The sequence below is a fragment of the Typopeltis vanoorti genome, chromosome 12 (genome assembly GCF_054136105.1).
Source record: "Typopeltis vanoorti isolate ZY-2024b chromosome 12, IOZ_Tvanoo_1.0, whole genome shotgun sequence".
NCBI classification, from domain to species: domain Eukaryota; kingdom Metazoa; phylum Arthropoda; class Arachnida; order Uropygi; family Thelyphonidae; genus Typopeltis; species Typopeltis vanoorti.
The window spans coordinates 49,472,394-49,492,541 of NC_143560.1; the positions used below are offsets into that span (position 1 = coordinate 49,472,394).

The 20,148-nt window shown below is 37.3% G+C and overlaps 1 protein-coding gene across 3 annotated transcripts in view; it reads right to left on the reverse strand.

The window, feature by feature from the left end:
• The window catches only part of LOC150100777 (zinc finger MYM-type protein 4-like), a 521,809-nt gene that overhangs the window by 79,574 nt on the left and 422,087 nt on the right, over positions 1–20,148 (reverse strand). For 2 of the 3 annotated variants that reach the window (XM_090402210.1, XM_090402209.1), the window contains exon 17: positions 10,990–11,209. In XM_090402210.1, the coding sequence (XP_090258336.1) occupies positions 10,990–11,209 (220 nt within the window). Of the gene's footprint in view, positions 1–10,989; positions 11,210–20,148 lie in introns of those variants that run through there. The other variant, XM_090402211.1, reaches the window with a different exon arrangement.

A 20,148-nucleotide genomic window follows, 5' to 3' on the forward strand; every position in this document is an offset into this window, starting at 1 on the left:
TATTGAACCTCCCAATGCAGAGAAGAGATACTAGTCCAAGCCGGTTGGTCCCAAGGTGACTATTTTTAGGCCATAGTTATGAGTTTTCATGTATGTGATATAGCTGGTTCACTTCAACATACAGACTTTGAGTGAGCTATGTGCAAAAGGCATAAGCAGCTATCATATATATCCTGATAATGGATGAGATCCAATCATGGCGGGCTACTCTGCCTTGTAGAACCATAGACTTGAGATCCACAATCCAGCTTTGAATGTATAACTGCATGATCAAGTTTGAAGCAATGAAGATTGATTCCAATCCATTCAGTAGAGGATAGAATGCAAAGAGATTTAATGCTCTCTTGCACTTTTCTCTTAGTTGACAAATGTGTGCAAGGAATATGAGTTTACTGGCAAAGATGAATCTCAAGAACTTGGCTCCTGTTGCTAACAGTGTCACATTCTTGATAAAGGATCTGGATAAAGAGCGCATTTTTGGCAGCAGTGTACACAGGCAATTTTTTCTGTTGAAAATCTCAACCATTACTAAGAGCCCATGAAGAGACATAATCGATTGTTTGTTGAAACTGTTTCAAATGCCCTCATTACGGGAATGAGAGTAAACTGTGAAGTCATCAACACACAGAGCAGTGCCTACCATGGGAGAAAGCTGTTTAGTGATTGAATTAACTTTGATAACAAAAAAAAGTGCCATGCTTAAGACAGCCATGGAAAACACCCTGTTCTTAATGATATGGCTGAGATAGCAAACTTCCCACTCTGACTTAGAAAACTTGCTCGGTCAGGCTGTGTCATAAGCTTTTCCATGTCAAAGAATACTGAAACCAGATGTTCTTGTTTCAGGAATGTGTCTCTATTTGTGTATTGGAGAGAAGATTGTTGATTTCCAAATACCGGAGAAGTCAGACATTAATAATTTTCTATAATATTTTACAATGGTAGCTGGCCAAAGCAACAGGTCAATAATTGTTTGCTTGTGTTGGATCCTTTCCTGGTTTTAGGATAGCAATGACAACCAATTTATGCCAAGAATCCTCTTCCTCTGTAAGTATTCTGTTATATATTAAGAGAAGGAAATCCATCAAAGATGTTTTACCATTTCATAATGGATGTCATCAGGACCTATTTCACTGAGGTGAGACAAAAAAGAGCTCTTTTAGTTCCTCCTTCCTGATTGTATGGTTCAAACCTGGTAGAAAAATTTAACCACTGTTTTCCTTGATGCTCTTTGAATACTAAAATTTCAGAAGGATATGAAGCTGTTGCTGAGAGTTGGACAAAATTTTCTTCCAACGTGACTGCAACAGCTCTGGGATCAACAACAACAACACATTTATTGTGGTCTAAGGTAAACAAACAGTGGGTTTTGTATCTACCTATCATTTTCCAAATTTTATCCCATACAATTTTTGCACTGGTTGTTTGAGTAATCAATGAGGTAAAATGGATCTAAGATTGTTTTTGACTCTGATGTCTAACATAATGTGCTTTGGTCATAGCACATTTAAAAGCTATTAAAGTTTGATGGGATATCTATGAAATATACCCCATGCTTTGCCTTGATGTTTTTTGTGGCTGATTGGCACTCTATGTTCCATCAACACTTTAGACAGAGTGAAAATTGAGAGGATGTTTTTGGAATTGAGGTTGATGCTGCCTGGACAATACAATCTGTTACATACTTTACTGCTTCAGAAGTATTTGACTGATTGCATAGCATTAAATTTAGCAAGATGATAAAACACATTCTAGTCAGCACTGTCCATTTTCCACAGATCCATGTAGGAGAGAGCATGGTTCCTGTGAAGATGTGCAAAGAACAAGAAAATAATTGCTTCTGTATATGTTCTCTTTGACATCCCATGCGAGCAGTGGAAAAATGGTAGGGAGTAAACTGTAAGATCTTGCAAAATATGAATGAGTAGATATATGGAAGAAGGTATTAAGCCCATTATTCAAAACAGAGCGGTCATTATTGTCAAGGACTTGATCAATGACATGACCTTGTTGATTTGTGTTGGTACTAACCCCACAGAGTATTGTTCCCATTAAAGTCACCAATAAGAATAGGTTTAGGCAGTTGCAATATAAGATTATCAAATTCCATTTCATTTACCTCATAATCTGGCAGTAAATAAATGAACATACTATCATAAGAAATCCTACAGATAAGCAAATCGTTACTGTTTCGAAAGCAGAATTAAGCTGGACATGATGGAAAGGAGTATGAGTGCCCACTAGGATAACCACTGCACCATGAGCAGGACCATCCCCATTTCTTTCCTTGCATACAACAGAGAAATTCTTTAAGGTCCTTTGCTAGGTTTTAAACATGCTCCCTACAGACAGAGACAGAAAGGCTTGTGTTTCTGCAGAAAAATCTTCATATCACTGATGTTCTGGCAAAACCCATGACACTGCCATTGTAAAACATTTTCCTATTGTTTTGGCTATACGACTTTTCCAACTTCCAGGAAGTTGAGAGCTTACCTTTATCAGGTTTATATCTATCATTTGATTTCAGGAAGTATGGACAGCCAGTGTCCATCTCTTCTTCTGAAAAAAAAAAATCACTACATCATCTGATGTGTCAGGATTAGTTGGTAAGTTTAATTTACTTTCAGTGGATGCTGAAGTATCCATTTTTTTAGTGGAATTTCTGGTGGTTTATCTGTAAGTGATATCAAGGCTATAATTTTTTTTCACAAGGGGGTTCTTATCAATTGGAACCATTTCTGGAGTGAGACTATATGTCATGAGATTGATGTGCTCAACAGAGAAGCACTCACGATCATAAAGCTCAGATATGGTGAAATTATCAGAAGTGGGATAGAAATATGAGTGTGAGTTGCTGTTGACATTTTCTTAACTACCACCTTCTCAGCATAAGAGAGTGTTCAAACAAGTGTGGTTGTGGCTAACTTCCTTTTTGCATCCTGATATGAGATATTTTGTTCTGTTTTAATATTCTGTATTTCTTTTTCATCTTTCCAAATCTGACATGCATGGAAGTAAGCTGAACAATCTCCCTGAGAGTTAGCACATTTATCTTTCTTTGCAAAGCACAATTTGTTATCATGCTCTTTACTACCACATCGGACACAGGTGGTAGAGCCATGACAGGCAGTTTGGATATGTCCATATTTCTGACATTTGAAGCATATTAGTGGATTAAGGATGTACAGTCTAACAGGATAACTGAGATACCTTGCTTTTACAGATGGTGGAGGCTTAGGTGTATCCAAAGTAAGGATGATGTTCCTGGTTGGAACAAAATGACCATGTCTACAGATCAGGATGCACCTCATACTTGTTACTCCCAGATCATTAAGTTCAGAACATATCTCTTCATCAGGAACATGATGAATACCAGTTATAGTAACACAGATGTTACTATAACTGGTATTCCATCCACAGAAGTTTCTGAGAACACATAATTCTGAGTAGTTTTTCAGAATGTTGTTGACATGATGTTTCTACAAGAATATCACCAGAACATAGTTTCTTAACTGTTTTTAGAGAGCCTGCCAGTCCTTCTAAACCCAGCTACCACCTCAAAGAATATGGAAGGAAAGTAAAGAAAAGGAAGAAGAATGAAAAGGGCTGGTATCATCACTGGGAGGTTCCCACAAACAGGTGCCCTACAGAGAGGTTGCCAAACGGAAGTAACACAATGAATCCCTTTCACATGATGGGCTGCACATAGCTAGCAGTCTCCATCTGCATAAGCACGACTCTAATGGACTCCTTATGAGGATTTGCCAAAGATAAGAACTATATACCATGTGCCATGTAATTCTACAAGAACTTAAAGATTGTGACACGTCATTATTTTGCTTAAAACATCACAATCCAGCAAGGTGTGACAAGTACTGAATATATATATATATTTTTTATTTTATTTTATTTTATACTAAAAGAATATATGGAAGTATAAAGTTTAAAGTGGCTGCACTACATAATTCAGAAGGCCTGGTCAGAAAGTCGAATTCCAGATAATTGGAGTGGAGCTATCATAGTAGCCATCTATAAAAACAGAAATAAAACTTAAGGTATTTCCATACTGAGTGTTCCTGATAAGATATATGCAAGTATACGTAAGAAAAATGGCTAAGAAAAATTGTGGAAGGGAGTCTTGGTGAAGAAGCTGGACTGTCCAAATAAAGGTTGTCAGGATCAGATTTTCATTTAAGACAACTAGTTGAAAAATCTTGGGAATATAACTAGGATCAGTATTTAAGTTTCATAAATATGGAAATGGCAAATGCCAAAGTGTCAAGAGGAAAGCTCTTCAAAATACTACAGTTTTATGGTATAAATGAAACATTATATCAAGCAATGCATAGTCTCTATTTGAGCTGTAAGTCAGCAGTTAGAATTGAAGGAAGTATATAAGATGGTCTGATGTTAACTCAGATGTGTGAAAAGGGTGTACATTATCTCCGCTGTTGTCATCTATATGGATCACATTATGAAAGAAAGTGGTATTAAATTTGATATCAAAATTGATGAAATGTTAAATCTCAGCTCTTTAGTTTATGCAGATAATATTATACTTCTAAATAAATCCAATACAAGTCTGGAAGATTCCCTGACTAATTGAATAACTGTTGCAATCAATCTGGTGTGAAGATTGATTGCAACAGTTATTCAATTATAGAACAAATAAAACATTTCTTTATTTGTTCTATAATTGAATTTTTTATTTGTTCTACATTTGAACTTATGGATCTGAGAGGAGTTCTGAGAAAGATTGGGGGGACTGAACAGATGGCATGAATGGCAGTATCATATTAAAAATGAGGATATTAGGAAAGAATTTGCCATTGTTAGGAGAGCTAATCTCAGATGGTATGGTTACTTACACAGAATGGGAGGGGTGGATTGAGACAGCCTTCCAGTGTCCCCCCCCCCACCAGTAATGTCACCCTTGTGGTACATTGCTGGTGCTTCAGACACAAAAAGCCCCAGAGATGTGACACTGGTAACATGAAGCTAATGTCTCAAACCAGGTGTCCAAAGGTACCAAGCCTCCTGGACAACTTGCAGCAACCATGATAAAAACACAACTCAAAAAACTTCATGCCGGCACGGTCGTCACACAGAATAACATGGATCACGTTGCTTATTTGAGAGAAGGGCAAGCTTCAAAAAATAAGTTACAGGCCCCTAAACAACACTCTCTGAAGATCTGTTCCTTAAAAATAGAAGGACTGTCTAAATCCAAATCCGAAGTCATCGAAAAAATAGCCAAAGACAAAATGATTGACGTCCTGGCTCTCCAGGAAACCCACGTGTCTGACACAGCTCTCAATAGACTAAAGATCCCAGGCCTAATTCTTGTGTCTTATAACTGCCATTCCAAGCATGGCCAGGAAAATTACATCCTGGACTGGTCTCAAGGACATAACCCAACATGTGCGTGAAGCAGAATACTCTATAGCTATTAAAATTCAAAATACTACCATCTACAACGTCTACAAACCACCATCGCAATCCTGACCTGACCTGACCAGATGGACCAGCTGCCACCTCACCCTGCTATCTATGTTGGTGACTTCAACTCTCATCACACCATGTGAGGCTATTCCTCTAACAACCGGGATGGTGATAATCTAGTTAACTGGATGGACACATATAACCTGTATTTGACACCAAGTAAGAAGGCACTCTTCACTCAGCCAGATGAAACAGAACCTACACCCCAGATCTGTGCATAGTCTCTAAAGAGTCTGAAGACCACCCTCTGCCAAAAACCAGAACCATCCTCAAAAGATTCCCTAACAGCCAGCATTGTCCTACACTAATAGAGAAAGATACATCAATTCCAATCATCACTGGAACACCAATTGCTACATGGAACCTTTGCAGATCCAACTGGAATGTATTTGAGAAGCAAACTGAGCAAATCATTACAGCAATACCATCCACCCCCAATTGCTATCCCAGATTTGTCAAACTAATTAAAACCACAGCCAAAGCCATTATTCCTAGAGGCTACAGAAAACAACACATCCCATGCTGGAGTAGGGATATCGAGGAATTTTAGCCAAATCTGAAAAAACTGAAGACCCAACTATTGCTAAGGAGCTCATAGCAACGGTCAACAAAAACAGAAAGGAAAGATGGATCTCAACCATCCATGAACTTGACTTCACCAAATCCAGCCGGAAAAGCTGGTTACTTCTGAGAAAATTAAGGGAGGGGGCAGAACGAACAATATACAAACCACCATAGATAACTCCTGATCAAATAGTTAATCATTTAATAAGTTTAGTTTAATCCTTTATCCAATTGTGAGCAAACAAAGTTTGCACCTGAAAGTATCTTCAGGACTGGGGTAAGGTAGTGTAACACCAGGCAACTCGTTGCAAAGGTGGAGAAAGCTCTCAGTATTCCTATCTCAGTATCTCCTATAATGCAAAGCACATCTCCTTGTGGATATGTGTAATGCTATGCATTAAGGCATCCTATAGGTTAGGATGACCTCTCATTGCTTCTGCCTTTGTATCTCCACTACTGGGCCTGGCTCCCACTGATGAGACCTCAATAAAGGTCGAAACCAGTATGGGTAGTGGCCCTTGCCTTAATGCATAGCATTACACATATCCGCAAGGAGATGTGCTTTGCATTATGGGAGATACTGAGATAGGAATAATGAGAGCTTTCTCCACCTTTGCAACGAGTTGCCTGGTGTTACACTACCTTACCCCAGTCCTGAAGATACTTTCAGGCGCAAACTTTGTTTGCTCACACTTGGATAAAGGATTAAACTAAACTTATTATAGTCTAACCAAGTGAAAAATAAACTCTCAACAGTTAATCATTTACTGAAAACTTCCAAGATAAGTCCCAGCTCTACCAGGAAAATAACTGTGCAATCTGCCATCAGAAAAAATCTGAAGATGGCCTCCAAGCTTCTGGAACTTGTATGCCCAGTTTCTCTTGAAGTACAGGAAGCCTTAAAACTCACCAAGAATGGCAAGGCTGCAGGAGCGGATGGTATCCTCCCTGAGTTTCTAAAACATCTCAGCTAACGAAGTCAAACATGGCTGGCTGCCCTTTTCTCAAAAATTATGACAACCGGAAAACTACCAAAACAGTGGCTGCAAGCCAAAATAATTGCTGTTGTTAGATCTGAAATGGACAACCTCACTTACAATGAAGTCATCCATCCAGAATCTAACAGAACATGCCCCACAAAAAGAGCATACTTGTCCTTTCAGCAATTAAGTTCATGTCATAGAAGAATTAATATCATGATCAATAAGATGAAAGAAATATTTAGTATAAGTTTTGATGGATCTAAATTAGAATTGTAAGCATAAAATAATCAAAGAGTATGCGTAAAGATAATTACTAGTGATTTATAACTACACATGCAAGAATGTCAGTACACTGCCTAAGAAAGGGCAAAGGTCGCTCAAATGCCACCGTAATATTGTAAGTGCCCGTGGGTGCTAGTTTGTGGAAAATATCTAGAGGCACGCGTTCCCGAAAATGGAAAACCCCGTATGGCGGTGCGATGAGGTCACCCAGTCGGGGACGAATCGAAAGGCCGAATATGCAAAATCTAACTCGAAAAGAGGGCCCTGGAAAGGGAGAATATATGCAGCAACACAGGTCTGGATCTCCCCCCATTTGTTTGTTCTGGTTTTCTCTCCGTGTGCTTCTCAGTGGTCAACGATGTCCAATTCCTATGTTCCCAGAGTTGATACCGTACGTCCTGGCAAGGCATTGCAGCAGAGCACCGCAGATAAAATTGCGGGCCATCGGCAAAGAAAGTGCACCGATGTAATTCTTGAAGAAGCGAGCGCCAGACTCAAAGAATATACGTGATTCCCACGTGGCAGCAAACCTTGAACAACAAAGTTTTCCACTACGAAAGAAGGACGGAAGGAACCCCAAAAATCTGTGCAATGTAGATAAGTACTTTACATATTCTTTGTCCCTAAAACATTAGGATGATTATGAATGGAAGAAATTTTGTGTTTCAGAATGAAAAATGAACTTTGAAGATTAAGCAGATTATAGAACATTTTAAATCTCATTAGACTGACTGTCCGAGAACTGTGAATTTGTTAATAACCAATGTTTTAACCCATACGAAAAGGAAACAAGACATGTTTGTGTCTAATGAGCACCTGATCAACTGTATATAGTATTTTAACCATTTGAAGGAAACATTCTATGTAATGAGAAATTGTATATTTAAGGTATGAGAGAGTGAGTAAAACCTTAGATGATTTTAACTTAGTATTGCTTACATATTGTCTTGCATTGTATTACTTATGAGTTCATTAAATATGTTTCATATGTGCGTGATCTGACCATGTAGACTGACTCATACCACTCATAAAAATTACCAACCTGTTAATCTGTATATGCACGCGGGGATAACCAAAGTAAGATAAGAAGGAAGGGCTACGACTGCAAGATTAGAACACCTACAGCTTCTGATTTAGTTAGAGAGTAGGTAATCTAAGGGTCCTACATAGTCCTTTCTTTTAGGCTTGCACGGTGATCCGAATGCATTTTTGGAAATTATGGAGACAACTACTGTGTTTGGATAAAAACTTTAGTTTAATATTACTAAAATTTTACAATTCGGCGTTTCGACCTTTATGTCAAGGTCATCTTCTGGAGCGTACAAATATACACAAGAAACAAGCTATACTACAATCATACTGGTTCGTTAAAGACACTGACTAACCGCTACCACAATTGTTGGCCTGACCTCTGGTGAAAAAAAAGGTCCTACATAGTATTTGATAGACAAAGTTTAGAGAAAAATTTTAGGAAAAGAATTAGAGTGAAGGGCCACGAATGAACATTGACCATAGCAAAGGCAACATAGAAAAAACAAACATTAACACTGTGCCCAAACCAGGGAAAGATCCAAATAATGTCAAAAATCTATGGCCTATCTCCTTGCTTTGCTCCACCTTTAAGTTCTTTGAACAAATTCTCTTTAAAAAATTTCACCACTCATCAAAAGAGCACTCCCGACCGAACAAGCTGGCTTCAGGACAGGAAGAAGTTGTTATGACCAGGTCCTGACAACACAGACTGAAGCAGGCTTCCAGAAGAAACTTAAATCTGGAGTCACTTTCATCATTGACCTAACATCAGCTTATGACGCAGTCTGGATCAGGGGCCTCCCTCCTAAAGCTAAGAAATATAAGGTCCAAAACAACTTGCCAGCTTTTTGAATCCATTTTCTCCAACAGAAAGATCCAGGGGTCCAAATTGGTGGAAAAAAGAGCAGGCCCAGATTCCTCCACAACGGTCTTCCACAGGGCTCTGTGTTGTCCCCTTTACTATTTAACATCTACATGTCTGACTTACCACATACAAGCTCAAGAAAATATATATACGCCGATGATCTCACGATCCCACACCAGTCTACCTCCTATGCCAACTTGGAAACAGCCTTGAACACAAACCTGAACATCCTGGAAGTGTACTTCAAGCAGTGGTACATGGAGCCAATTCCAACAAAACCTGTGTCCACAGCATTCCACCTGAACAACGCAGAGGCGAATTGACACCTCAACTTCTCTTTCTGTGACAAAATAGTAGAACATGGGCCTCACCCAAAATACCTTGCAGTAAGCCTAACCTATAAAAGGCACATCATCAACCTGTCCAACAAATTAAAATGAGAAATAATATCATCTCACAGCTTGCTGGAATAACTTGGGGATTGTGGTGCTGATGTCTTAAAGTCGTCTACACTAGCCCTCGCATTCTCTGCAGCAGAATACTGTGCCCCTGTCTGAGAAAGAAGTGTGCACACTAACATTATAGACACTCAGCTAAACTCTACCACACACACAATTAGTGGGACACAGAAGCATCCCTCTCCCCTGGCTGCCTATCCTATCTAACATTGCTTCACCAAATATATGGAGAAGACAAGCCTCAATTAAAGTATTTAATAAAGTAATGAGCAACTTGCTCCAGCCCCTGCACCAGATTCTCATAAATCCACTGAGTCTTTGCCTAAAATCAAGAAACCCTTTCTGGTTCATGGATGAACTCTCTTCAACTGCCTTACCATCAACACCAACAATCTTCCAACAAATAGTTTCCTTGTTGAAGATCCCTATGCTCTGCAGCCTAGTTTTGCCATTCCTAGGAAGATTTGATCAACAGGATGAGAACTAACCAGGGCAGATGTGGCTACCTATTGCATAAATGGAGACTGTCAGACCACTCTTATTGTGACTGTTCCCCTGTGGCCCAAACAATCACTCATATTGAGAATGACTGCCCAAGACACCAATTTCATGGTGATGGCCTCAAGGACATCCACGAGGTGACAGATGAGGCCCTGGATTGGCTTTCTGGTTTGGACATTGACCTGTAGCTGCTTTTGCCATAAGAATAAAAAAAAACAGAATGGGAGAGAGAAGGTTAGGGAGAGGAAAGAAAAGATTAGCAAAACAAGTTTTCTTTACCAGGTTGGCAGAGAAAAGATCCATATGTAAGTGGTACAGTAAAAAGTGCCTTAGAAGACAGAAATATAAGAACAGATAATACTGGCATCTTGAGAAGTACGATTTATTTGGAGGAAAATTGTCGATCAGCAGTTAATTAAAAATGACGTTCTTTTATTTCATGTAGTAGTATTGTAATATTCTGTAAACCCTCTGAAGGTCTATGTTTGATGATGATATATTTCAAGTATACCATATTGAATGGAAGGACGAATAAGCCTGTAAAAATAGCAACAAAAAATACTCTATGAGCTATAAACCTCATCCTAGTATCAAATTTTATTGAGTCACAGATTATCATCACTACAGTCCATTATTTGGAATATTGTTTGTAACAGCCTTATCTTTGTTTCCTAAAATAAACAAAAAAATAAAAATATCTACTGCTAAATAATTTTGCTGGTTACATTCCTTTCACATATCCTTATAAAATAAACATGTTAGAAAACAAGACCTACAAAAAATTATTAATTGAAATACTCACCTAAACAAAGATAATAAATACTGTCAGGAGCATATTCTTCTCCGTTAGGTTTACGAACTTCTTTAACAAATAGGCAGAGTGAATAGTTCAATTCATCTGGTGGCAATTGCAATAAATCTGTTTTAAATAATTTTAATTTTCTTGATGACTGTGAGCCTTTCTCTAATTGTGCATTCTTTTCCAAAACCCAATGTTTCCAAGCACTAACACCAAAAGTGAACTGCAAAAGGTGTTGAAAAAACTCTTTTAGTACACAAAAATATATGAATAATCAAAGATTTGATATTTGAAGAACTGCTAATTAATAAACATACAAACTTTTAAAAACAAAGTATTTTAATACATATTTATGAATTTAGGGACACAAAACACACATGTTGAAAAGATTATTTTACTGATTAATAATAAAATATTAATCAGTAAAATAATCTTTTCAACATGTGTGTTTTGTGTCCCTAAATTCATGAATGCTGATCACCGTGTAACCTTAAAAGAAAGAAAACATTTTAATGGAAATCTAAATTCTAAACAAACAGCTAGGCTGAATCTTCACAACTTCTCATATTATGTTGAGATCAAATAACTATATAACAGCAGTTTCTCACATTTGACATTTCGACACATATTGCAGTATCACCTACAAGAGTTAACATTCATTTTCTGAATGTTAACATTCATTCATTAAAATGCTGGCAAACCCTATCCCTTGGCATTTTTTTGCACGTGTATAAGCGTGTGCATCCCAATTGCATACAACTCTGTATTTAAGGATGATCACATTTTTCATTCTTTTTGCCATACTGCCCATTAGTCTGTGATGATACCATTAGTTTAAGATCACTCTTCTTTCAACAATACTATGTTTAAGAACCATTAGTTCAAGTACCATTATTATCAAATACTGAAACAGGACTACAACATCTGTTGAACAGATTACTGGAATCCTGTATCAATTATGGAATGAAAATTAACATAAGAAAAACAAAGGTAATGAAAATAGCAAGAAAAGAGGCAAATATGGATATCAGAATAAATGGGAAAAAATTGAATCAAGTAAAGACATTCAAATATCTAGGAAGTGTGATTAGCAGTGATGGAATATGTAAAAGTGACATAAAAGCAAGAATAGCGATGGGAAGAGATGCCTTTAATAGAAAATGGAATTTATTCAGAAGTAAAATGGACAGAAACCTAAAGAAAAGAATAATAAAATGTTATGTGTGGAGTATTGCCCTCAATGCACTGAAAGTTGGGCATTGAAGAAAGAAGAAATTAAGATCTTGGAAAGCTTTGAGATGTGGATTTGGAGAAGGATGGAAAAAATCGAATGGACAGATAAAATAACTAATGAAGAGGTCTTAAAAAGAGTAGAAGAAGAAAGAAGTCTGTTAAGGAGGATAAAAAGAAGAAAGGGAAACTGGATCAGACATATTCTGAGAAGGAATGGAATCATCAGATACCATCGAAGGAAAAATAGACGGAAAAAGACCCAGAAGAAGAGTAAGCAAAAGAATGCTAGATGACATGCTGAATGGAGACAGATACACAACCTTGAAAGAGAAGGCTCAGAACAGAAGAGAGTGGAAGGAAAGTTTTTGCTAAGAGAAGAACCTGCTCAATTGCAGAATACTCAAGAAGAAGATGAGATTGCTACCATTATGCTTACTGGAGGCCTTTAGTATCTCAAAAAAGTTTTATGCCTCTAAAGCAGGACTCATGGATATATATGTATACAGTAATTCCTCAATTATCCAATGGGTGCAAGAAATCAATTTGCCTGGTGAAACACCTGGCCACTTAGTGATGAAATTTTAAATTGGATATTGTCATGTTTTATCTACAGAGCAGAGTTGCAAGTTTCTGTTACCCTGCTCTTCACACATGAAATATAGGTGATGGCCCTAATGGGCTTGTTCAACACACATTGTAATTAATTAGGGAGCCAACACCACCATCTTGATTAAATGAAAAGTAATAATGTAGTTCTGCAGGCCAGTCACTATATAATATGGGAGATGGTTTCCCGATTAGGTGGAAAATAATCTTGCTGATGTTAACTCAGCCAGCAGATAGTGTCTGGAATCCAAGTAAAGCATTATGTACTGGATGCTGAGCTCTAACTGTGTGGGAGCCATAAGTCTTTCATCCCATACTGCATGCCCATGAATTGCAAGTTTCTAATGTCACCAACCATGAAATACCAATAATAAAACAAACAATAATAATTAAGAAATACCAATAATAATACCAATACTGTGGTTCAAGCATCATGCACCAAAAAAAAAAAGTAAAATAAAATAAAAATACACCCCCAAAATCTTTAAAAACAACAAATTCTTAACAAAACACACACATTCACACAAAGTCCTAAGCAAAGAACTTCCATATCCACTTCATCAACATCCAGGACTCAAATGTTAATAATAATGAAAGGTGCCATTACATGCAGCATGCATAACCTAATCTTGTTATTCCACACTGATCCTAAAAAATGTCATCCCCTAACAATTCACCTTAACAGTATTAACTCTATTAAGTATGATTTTTTCCTTAAGAATAAATATTCCATTCTGCCTCAGATTTCCTTGCTTCATCTGTAGCTCCTTTGTTGCATTTACTGCTCTGATAATTCTGATGGCCATTCAACCTCCTAAACTATCCATACAATAAATTCATATTTTTTGGAGACCTCAATGTTCATAATTCAAACCAGCTTCCCTTCTTATAGCATGCTGGAAGAGAAACTGAATTATTTCATGTATTTATTTTTAGGTAACACCTATACACAAACCTAAAGGATATTAGTACTGTGTGTGGGTTAAGGCTTTTTCATTATTCATATTTTGCACAATTCCAGAAATCCTGCATGAGAGACCAAAAAAAAAAAAAAAACAGAAAAAAAAAAAAAAAAACAGAACTTTTTTTCAAGCCGCTTCAGGCTTTCCATTTGTTTTCACTAGTATTCTAACATATATTGTTCACATATCTATCAGAATACTGGATAATCCTTATCATTCTTCCAAAACCCTGTACTGTTTCTTAACCAGCTTGTCCCATAAATATTTTGCAAATATTAGATCTCCTCTTGACAAATGCAACCATAACTTTGTCCACATTCCACCAGTATCATTTCAGATATTTGTTTGGATTAAAGTTATATGGATTAAAAAAAAAAGTGAAAATAGTAATTAATCCATGGAAAAAAGGCACAGAAATTTCAGAGGTCAATCCAGTTTCTGCTTTTTTAATCCACCTGTTTAATGCAAATATCTGAAACAACACTTGGTGGAACAAAGATTTTCATTCTTCAATCTATATATGACTCATGATCATTATCCAAACCCTGCTTCTCCAAAAGGTGTGCCAAAGAAGTCAAAGATAAAATTCAGCATACTTTAAATAGTTCGAGTAAAACTCCCCAGCTTCACACTTAGCTTACATTTCGCACTACAGTCCACAACATCTGAGGAAATCATTAAAAAACCAAAGCAGACTTTTTAAAGACTAAATGTAAAAAACTTGGCTTCTACTCAAATGACAGAGAAGCCTTCCTGTTCCCTACTAAGGCTAACTACTGGTTGTAACTTCTCTCCTTCCATGCTTCCACTTCTCTCATATCCAGGCACTAACATTATCTACAGATAAGTTGTTCTGAGTTTTTGCCAGAAAAATCTCTAACCTAGATACTAATAAGTCTCCTAGTCCAAATGGTATTCTTCCAGTTGTACTAAATACTTCTGCTCCAAAATTAACACCAAGGTTATATATATATTACATACAAGTCATCACACCCAAATGAATAAAAGTAAGCCTTCACCCAACAGGGAGATAAGTCAGTGATCAAATTACTGTCCTCACCTTAATAGTTACAAACATAATGGAGAAGGTCATCAACAACAAACTTTTTCACTACTTAGAAACCCACTAATTAGTTATTGCCAATAAGGATTACTTACTCACTCACTTTTAAATGCAAACCACCACAGAAAACTTTGGAGACACTCATGTAGATGTTATTGATATTTGCAAGGTATCTGATTGAATCTGGCAGAGAAGTCTTCTTACCAAGATACTATCTGATGGTCTCCTTCCTGTCTTTTGTGATTGCATCACTAGTTTTGTCTATTGTCATCCATAACATGTCATAATGTATGATTCCCTCTCATCAAATATCTTTCAATATTTGGGTCCAAGGGCCTTGTGTTTCATTACACTCTTCCTGCTATACATTAATGACAGTACACTCCATTACTTTTCTTCATTCAACAAAATCTGCAGTGCTCAAATGATTAAAGCTGATAGACCCTTCATAACCAATGTCTTAAACAGTGATCTCCCCACAATTCTCAAAGTGAGAAGAAAATAATCTACTGAATTTCGGTGATACCAAAACACAGTTCTGTCATTTTTCTTGGAAAGTTCCATTAACTTTTGGTAATAATCTTATCTCCAGTCAAGGTAAGTTTCCTCTTCTTGGGCTGAATTTCCCATCTAGCCTATCCTGGCAGAAATGCATCACATCCATAAGTCTCCCTAAGAATGCCTGTTGCTATCCAGAAGAGGACAATCTGCTTAACAGATGGTGCTGCCACCCCACCTCTCACAAACCAACTCCAATCATATTCTCACAGACTGCTTCATTCCATGACTTTTCCACAGCAACTTTTACACTAGTCCACCAAACTGCCCACTACCATTCTTCCACTTTGTCTTACCAATTTATAACACAACCAGATTCTAGTAAACATCTATATATAGTTCAACTCCAAACTCTTCCCCCCCCCCCACTCCATGTACCTTTGTTCTTTGGTGCAGCCCATGTTCTCCCCCCACCCCAGTGAATTCAACCATCATCTTTTCAAGAAACAAATTATCATTATTATTATTGTGTGTTGGCACCTTTGATAGAGTCCAAAGACTCATCACGGGAAACTCAATTTATCCAACCTCTTCTTGAACCAATTAACACATGAGGCAATAAAAACTAACTCTGGCAACCCATTCTGTTCATTCACAACTTACCAAGTAAAAAATCTAGACTTCACACTCCTACTACCAGGAACCTAAGTACCCATGACCTTTCCAAGTAATCTTGGACTTCGCAACCGTAACTCGAGGATAAGGTGGTTAGCCCTATGCCTCCCGGGGTGTCTGTAGATGTGTGTTAATGGGGACAGTTTTATTGTTCTGGGAGTAAACATCTATATATAGTTCAACTCCAAACTCTTCCCCCCCACTCCATGTACCTTTGTTCTTTGGCGCAGCCCATGTTCTCCCCCCCACCCCAGTGAATTCAACCATCATCTTTTCAAGAAACAAATTATCATTATTATTATTGTGTGTTGGTACCTTTGATGGAGTCCAAAGACTCATCACGGGAAACTCAATTTATCCAACCTCTTCTTGAACCAATTAACACATGAGGCAATAAAAACTAACTCTGGCAACCCATCCTGTTCATTCACAACTTGCCAAGTAAAAAATCTAGACTTCACACTCCTACTACCAGGAACCTAAGTACCCATGACCTTTCCAAGTAATCTTGGACTTCGCAACCGTAACTCGAGGATAAGGTGGTTAGCCCTATGCCTCCCGGGGTGTCTGTAGATGTGTGTGTTAATGGGGACAGTTTTATTGTTCTGGGGGATGAAAAACCCAAGTTTCCAGGTGAAAAATCCCACCCTACTACCCACACTTTTACTCAACTTCCAGGGATGATTTCTTGTTCCACACCATCTAGCTAAATGCTGAAACATTTCCCCTGCATCAATCCTATAAAACCCTTTAAGTAACTTATATGTTTCTATTATATCCCCTCTTTTTCGCCTGTCAACCAACTCCTACAGTCCACACATTCCCAATCCTCATAGAGAACGTTCCACAGACCACTCAACATCTTGGATGCACGCCTCTGAATCCTCTCCACTACAGTAATCCAGATGTATGGATGTATCAAGGCCTTATAAAGAGGAATAACAACTTCTTTATCTCTACTTGTGTGTTCTTCAATTCGAGTGATCACATGAACTACCTTAACAGTATGTCCTATAAACTTCCATTCTCTGTCTAACACCACCCTAAATCCATAGTTTCATCTATTTCTTGGAGTACAGTTAAATCAATGTGGTCCACAACTTGTAATCTATTTATCCCAAAATGAATAACTTTACATTTCTTCCCATTAAGCTGACACCCATTATCTTTTGCCTATACTGACAGCTTATTAAAATCATCATGTATGCTTTCCACATCATCTTGATTCACTATTACTTTACCTAATTTTGCAGCCTCAGCAAACAATTGCATATTTCCTTTCAGGTTATTTTCTATCATTTATGTACAAATGAAACAGAAGTGGTCCTAGAATTGAACTTTGCAACACACCACTAGTCACCAGCTTCTAGATGGATTTTGCTCCTATGTATTCCACTTTTTGATATCAGTGAAGCAGCCGCCTTCTTATACACATAACCAGTGTCATGCCCACCCCCAATTGTTCTAATTTGCGTAATTTGAGTTCCGTGTGGTATTTGGTCAAATGCCTTTGCAAAATCATTGTGTAGCCATTTCCTTTATCCAACTCAGCTGTTACTCTATAATAAAAAGTTAGTAAATTACTAAGTCATGACTGACCCTTCACAAAGCCATGTTGACCCTCATACATTATCATGTTTTTATCTACCCATTCTTGAATTCTCTTTTTCAACAATTTTCTAGTACTTTTATCACCACACCTGAGATACTGATTGGTCTATAATTTGCTACTGCAGTATTAGAACTTCCCTTATGCAAGGGAATTATTTTGCCCTCTTTCCATTCCCTTGGAATTCTACCAGAACCGAGATTTAAATTAAAGAGCCTAGTAAGATGCACTGCCAGTTTCCTTGCACATTCTTGCAAAACCTGAGTTGATATCTCATCTATGCCACAGCCATATTCACACTGAGATTTTGCAATATACAAAGAACCTCCATTTCATTCACCTCTGTTCGAACATCAGTCTGTTACATACATCACAGCATTAACCTCACTTGGATGATATATCCTTGCAAAGTGGTTGCTCAGTAATTCAACTATTTCATTTGCTTCTATCACCTTGTGAACATCAGCTCACTCTCTTCTTCTTTGCATTATATCCCACTTGGTGCACAGTCTGCTATTTTACATGATGTGACCTTAAGCAATATACTGGCTTGTCACAGAGCCTGACGTTTGGGGAGAAATGTATTTATGTCTGTAGATGTGTGTTCAAGGAGCCAGTTTGCCTGTTTTGAGGGATGAAAAACTCTCCACCTATGTATGGAACCAGCTAACTCACCTTAAGTCAAAAGAGACAAGATAAAAGTTACATCATGGACTGGAATTGAATCCAGGTCTTGCCGACCAAAGGGCTTTGTCTATACTGACTGAGCTACAGAGGCTCTCATCAGCACTCATTAACGTTATTCTTCCATAGTCGTTTTTCCTCTTACTTGCCACTTAGCAGGATTTCCCCTTGGCCTGCTCAGCTAGTTTCTTTTTGTAACCTGATTTTTCCTTCCTTACCATACATACTAGTGACCCTTCTTGCCTGACCCTTGTATTTTTCATGAATTTGCTAGTCACCTTTCTCCTTATATACCTTCCAGAGCATTTTCTTTTTCTGAATCTCATGCTTAATGATATTACACATCATCACTCATCATAGAGATACCAAGGTTGAAATGATGCAGATTTCCCATATACAAGTTTGTATATAAAATATTGGTATCTCTTCTGGATCTGGCTTCCAGTGATGAGACCTCAATAAAGGTCGAAAAAAAAAAATACATATACATATATATATATATATATATATATATCTGTAAGGATATGTATACCTTGCATTATGGAATACTAAGGCAATTAATGTGAAGTGATTAGCCCCTATATACAAGTACCCAAGTCACAAACTTTATTTGCTTACACTTGGATAAAGGATGAAACAAAGAATATAATTTCTTGGAATCTTTAATTTATAATAGAACCAAGTAAAAAACTTTCAAGATAAAATCCTATGTATGGTTAACATTGATTATGGATGTGAGACATGGATATATTCAAAATCCATAGTCAGGAAATTGTAGGCCTTTGAGATCTGGTGCTATAGGAGAGCACTAAAGATTTCTTGGAAGGAGGAAAAACTAATGAGGATACATTGAGTTAACTAAGTTAATGGAAACCAAAAGAGCACTTGTGGAATACCTTATAAAGAAAAAAGTGCAAGATGGCAGGACACATATTGAGAGAATCAGCAGAGAAAACGTCTCTGGAAATAACAGAGGGAAAGTTAGAGAGAAAAAGATCCAATGGTAGATCAAGAATTTCCTGGGTTGATGTTGTAAAGAAATGGATGGGTAACAAGAGCTATTACCAGATCAAAAGGATGGCAGAAGAATGGACATTGGCATACCATGATTGCTAACTTCCAAATTGAAGAAGCTATCTTAAGAAAAGAATTCTGATATGTGATGATTTACCCATCCCCTTTGGTACTATTTGATAGAGGCTCCAATGCAAAGATGCACCAATCCACCAGTCTTAGTGGAACTAAATAGTAACAATCCTCCTTCTCTTTGTTGGCCCACCATGAGATGGGCTGTGTATTTTGGAAGATTTTGTGTATTCTGCACCATTTCAGAGCAGGCTACTGGGACAATAAAAATGTTTTGGTTTGTTGCCAGTTTTGTAACCTGGAAATTTTGAGTTTTCTGCCCATCTGCAAACTTTTTTTTTTTTTTTAAATCTGGGGTGTGTGTGTATTGAGTCCATTACACTTACCATAACAAACAAACCATACCGTAAAATACTCGGTTTACTTTTCTCTCCATTTCTCGCAGCATGTAATGAGTGATATTTTCTAAATACAGGTAGTTCCCACCTTTATGAATTAATTGGTTCCTGGCGAACATTCGTAAATCGGGAGTTTATTTGCCTTAGAAATAATGCTATATGTGAGAGTTATGTTCATAGGAAGAAATATATAAAATATAAAATGAATATTAAATAATAAGAAAAGACTTTACTGCCCAAAGATTTTACATATTTAAAAAATAGGATAAGAAAAATTTTTAATTAAAATTTCTTTGAAATTTTTGCTTTGAAAAAAAAAAAAAAATTAGCTCATTTCTATATCACCTG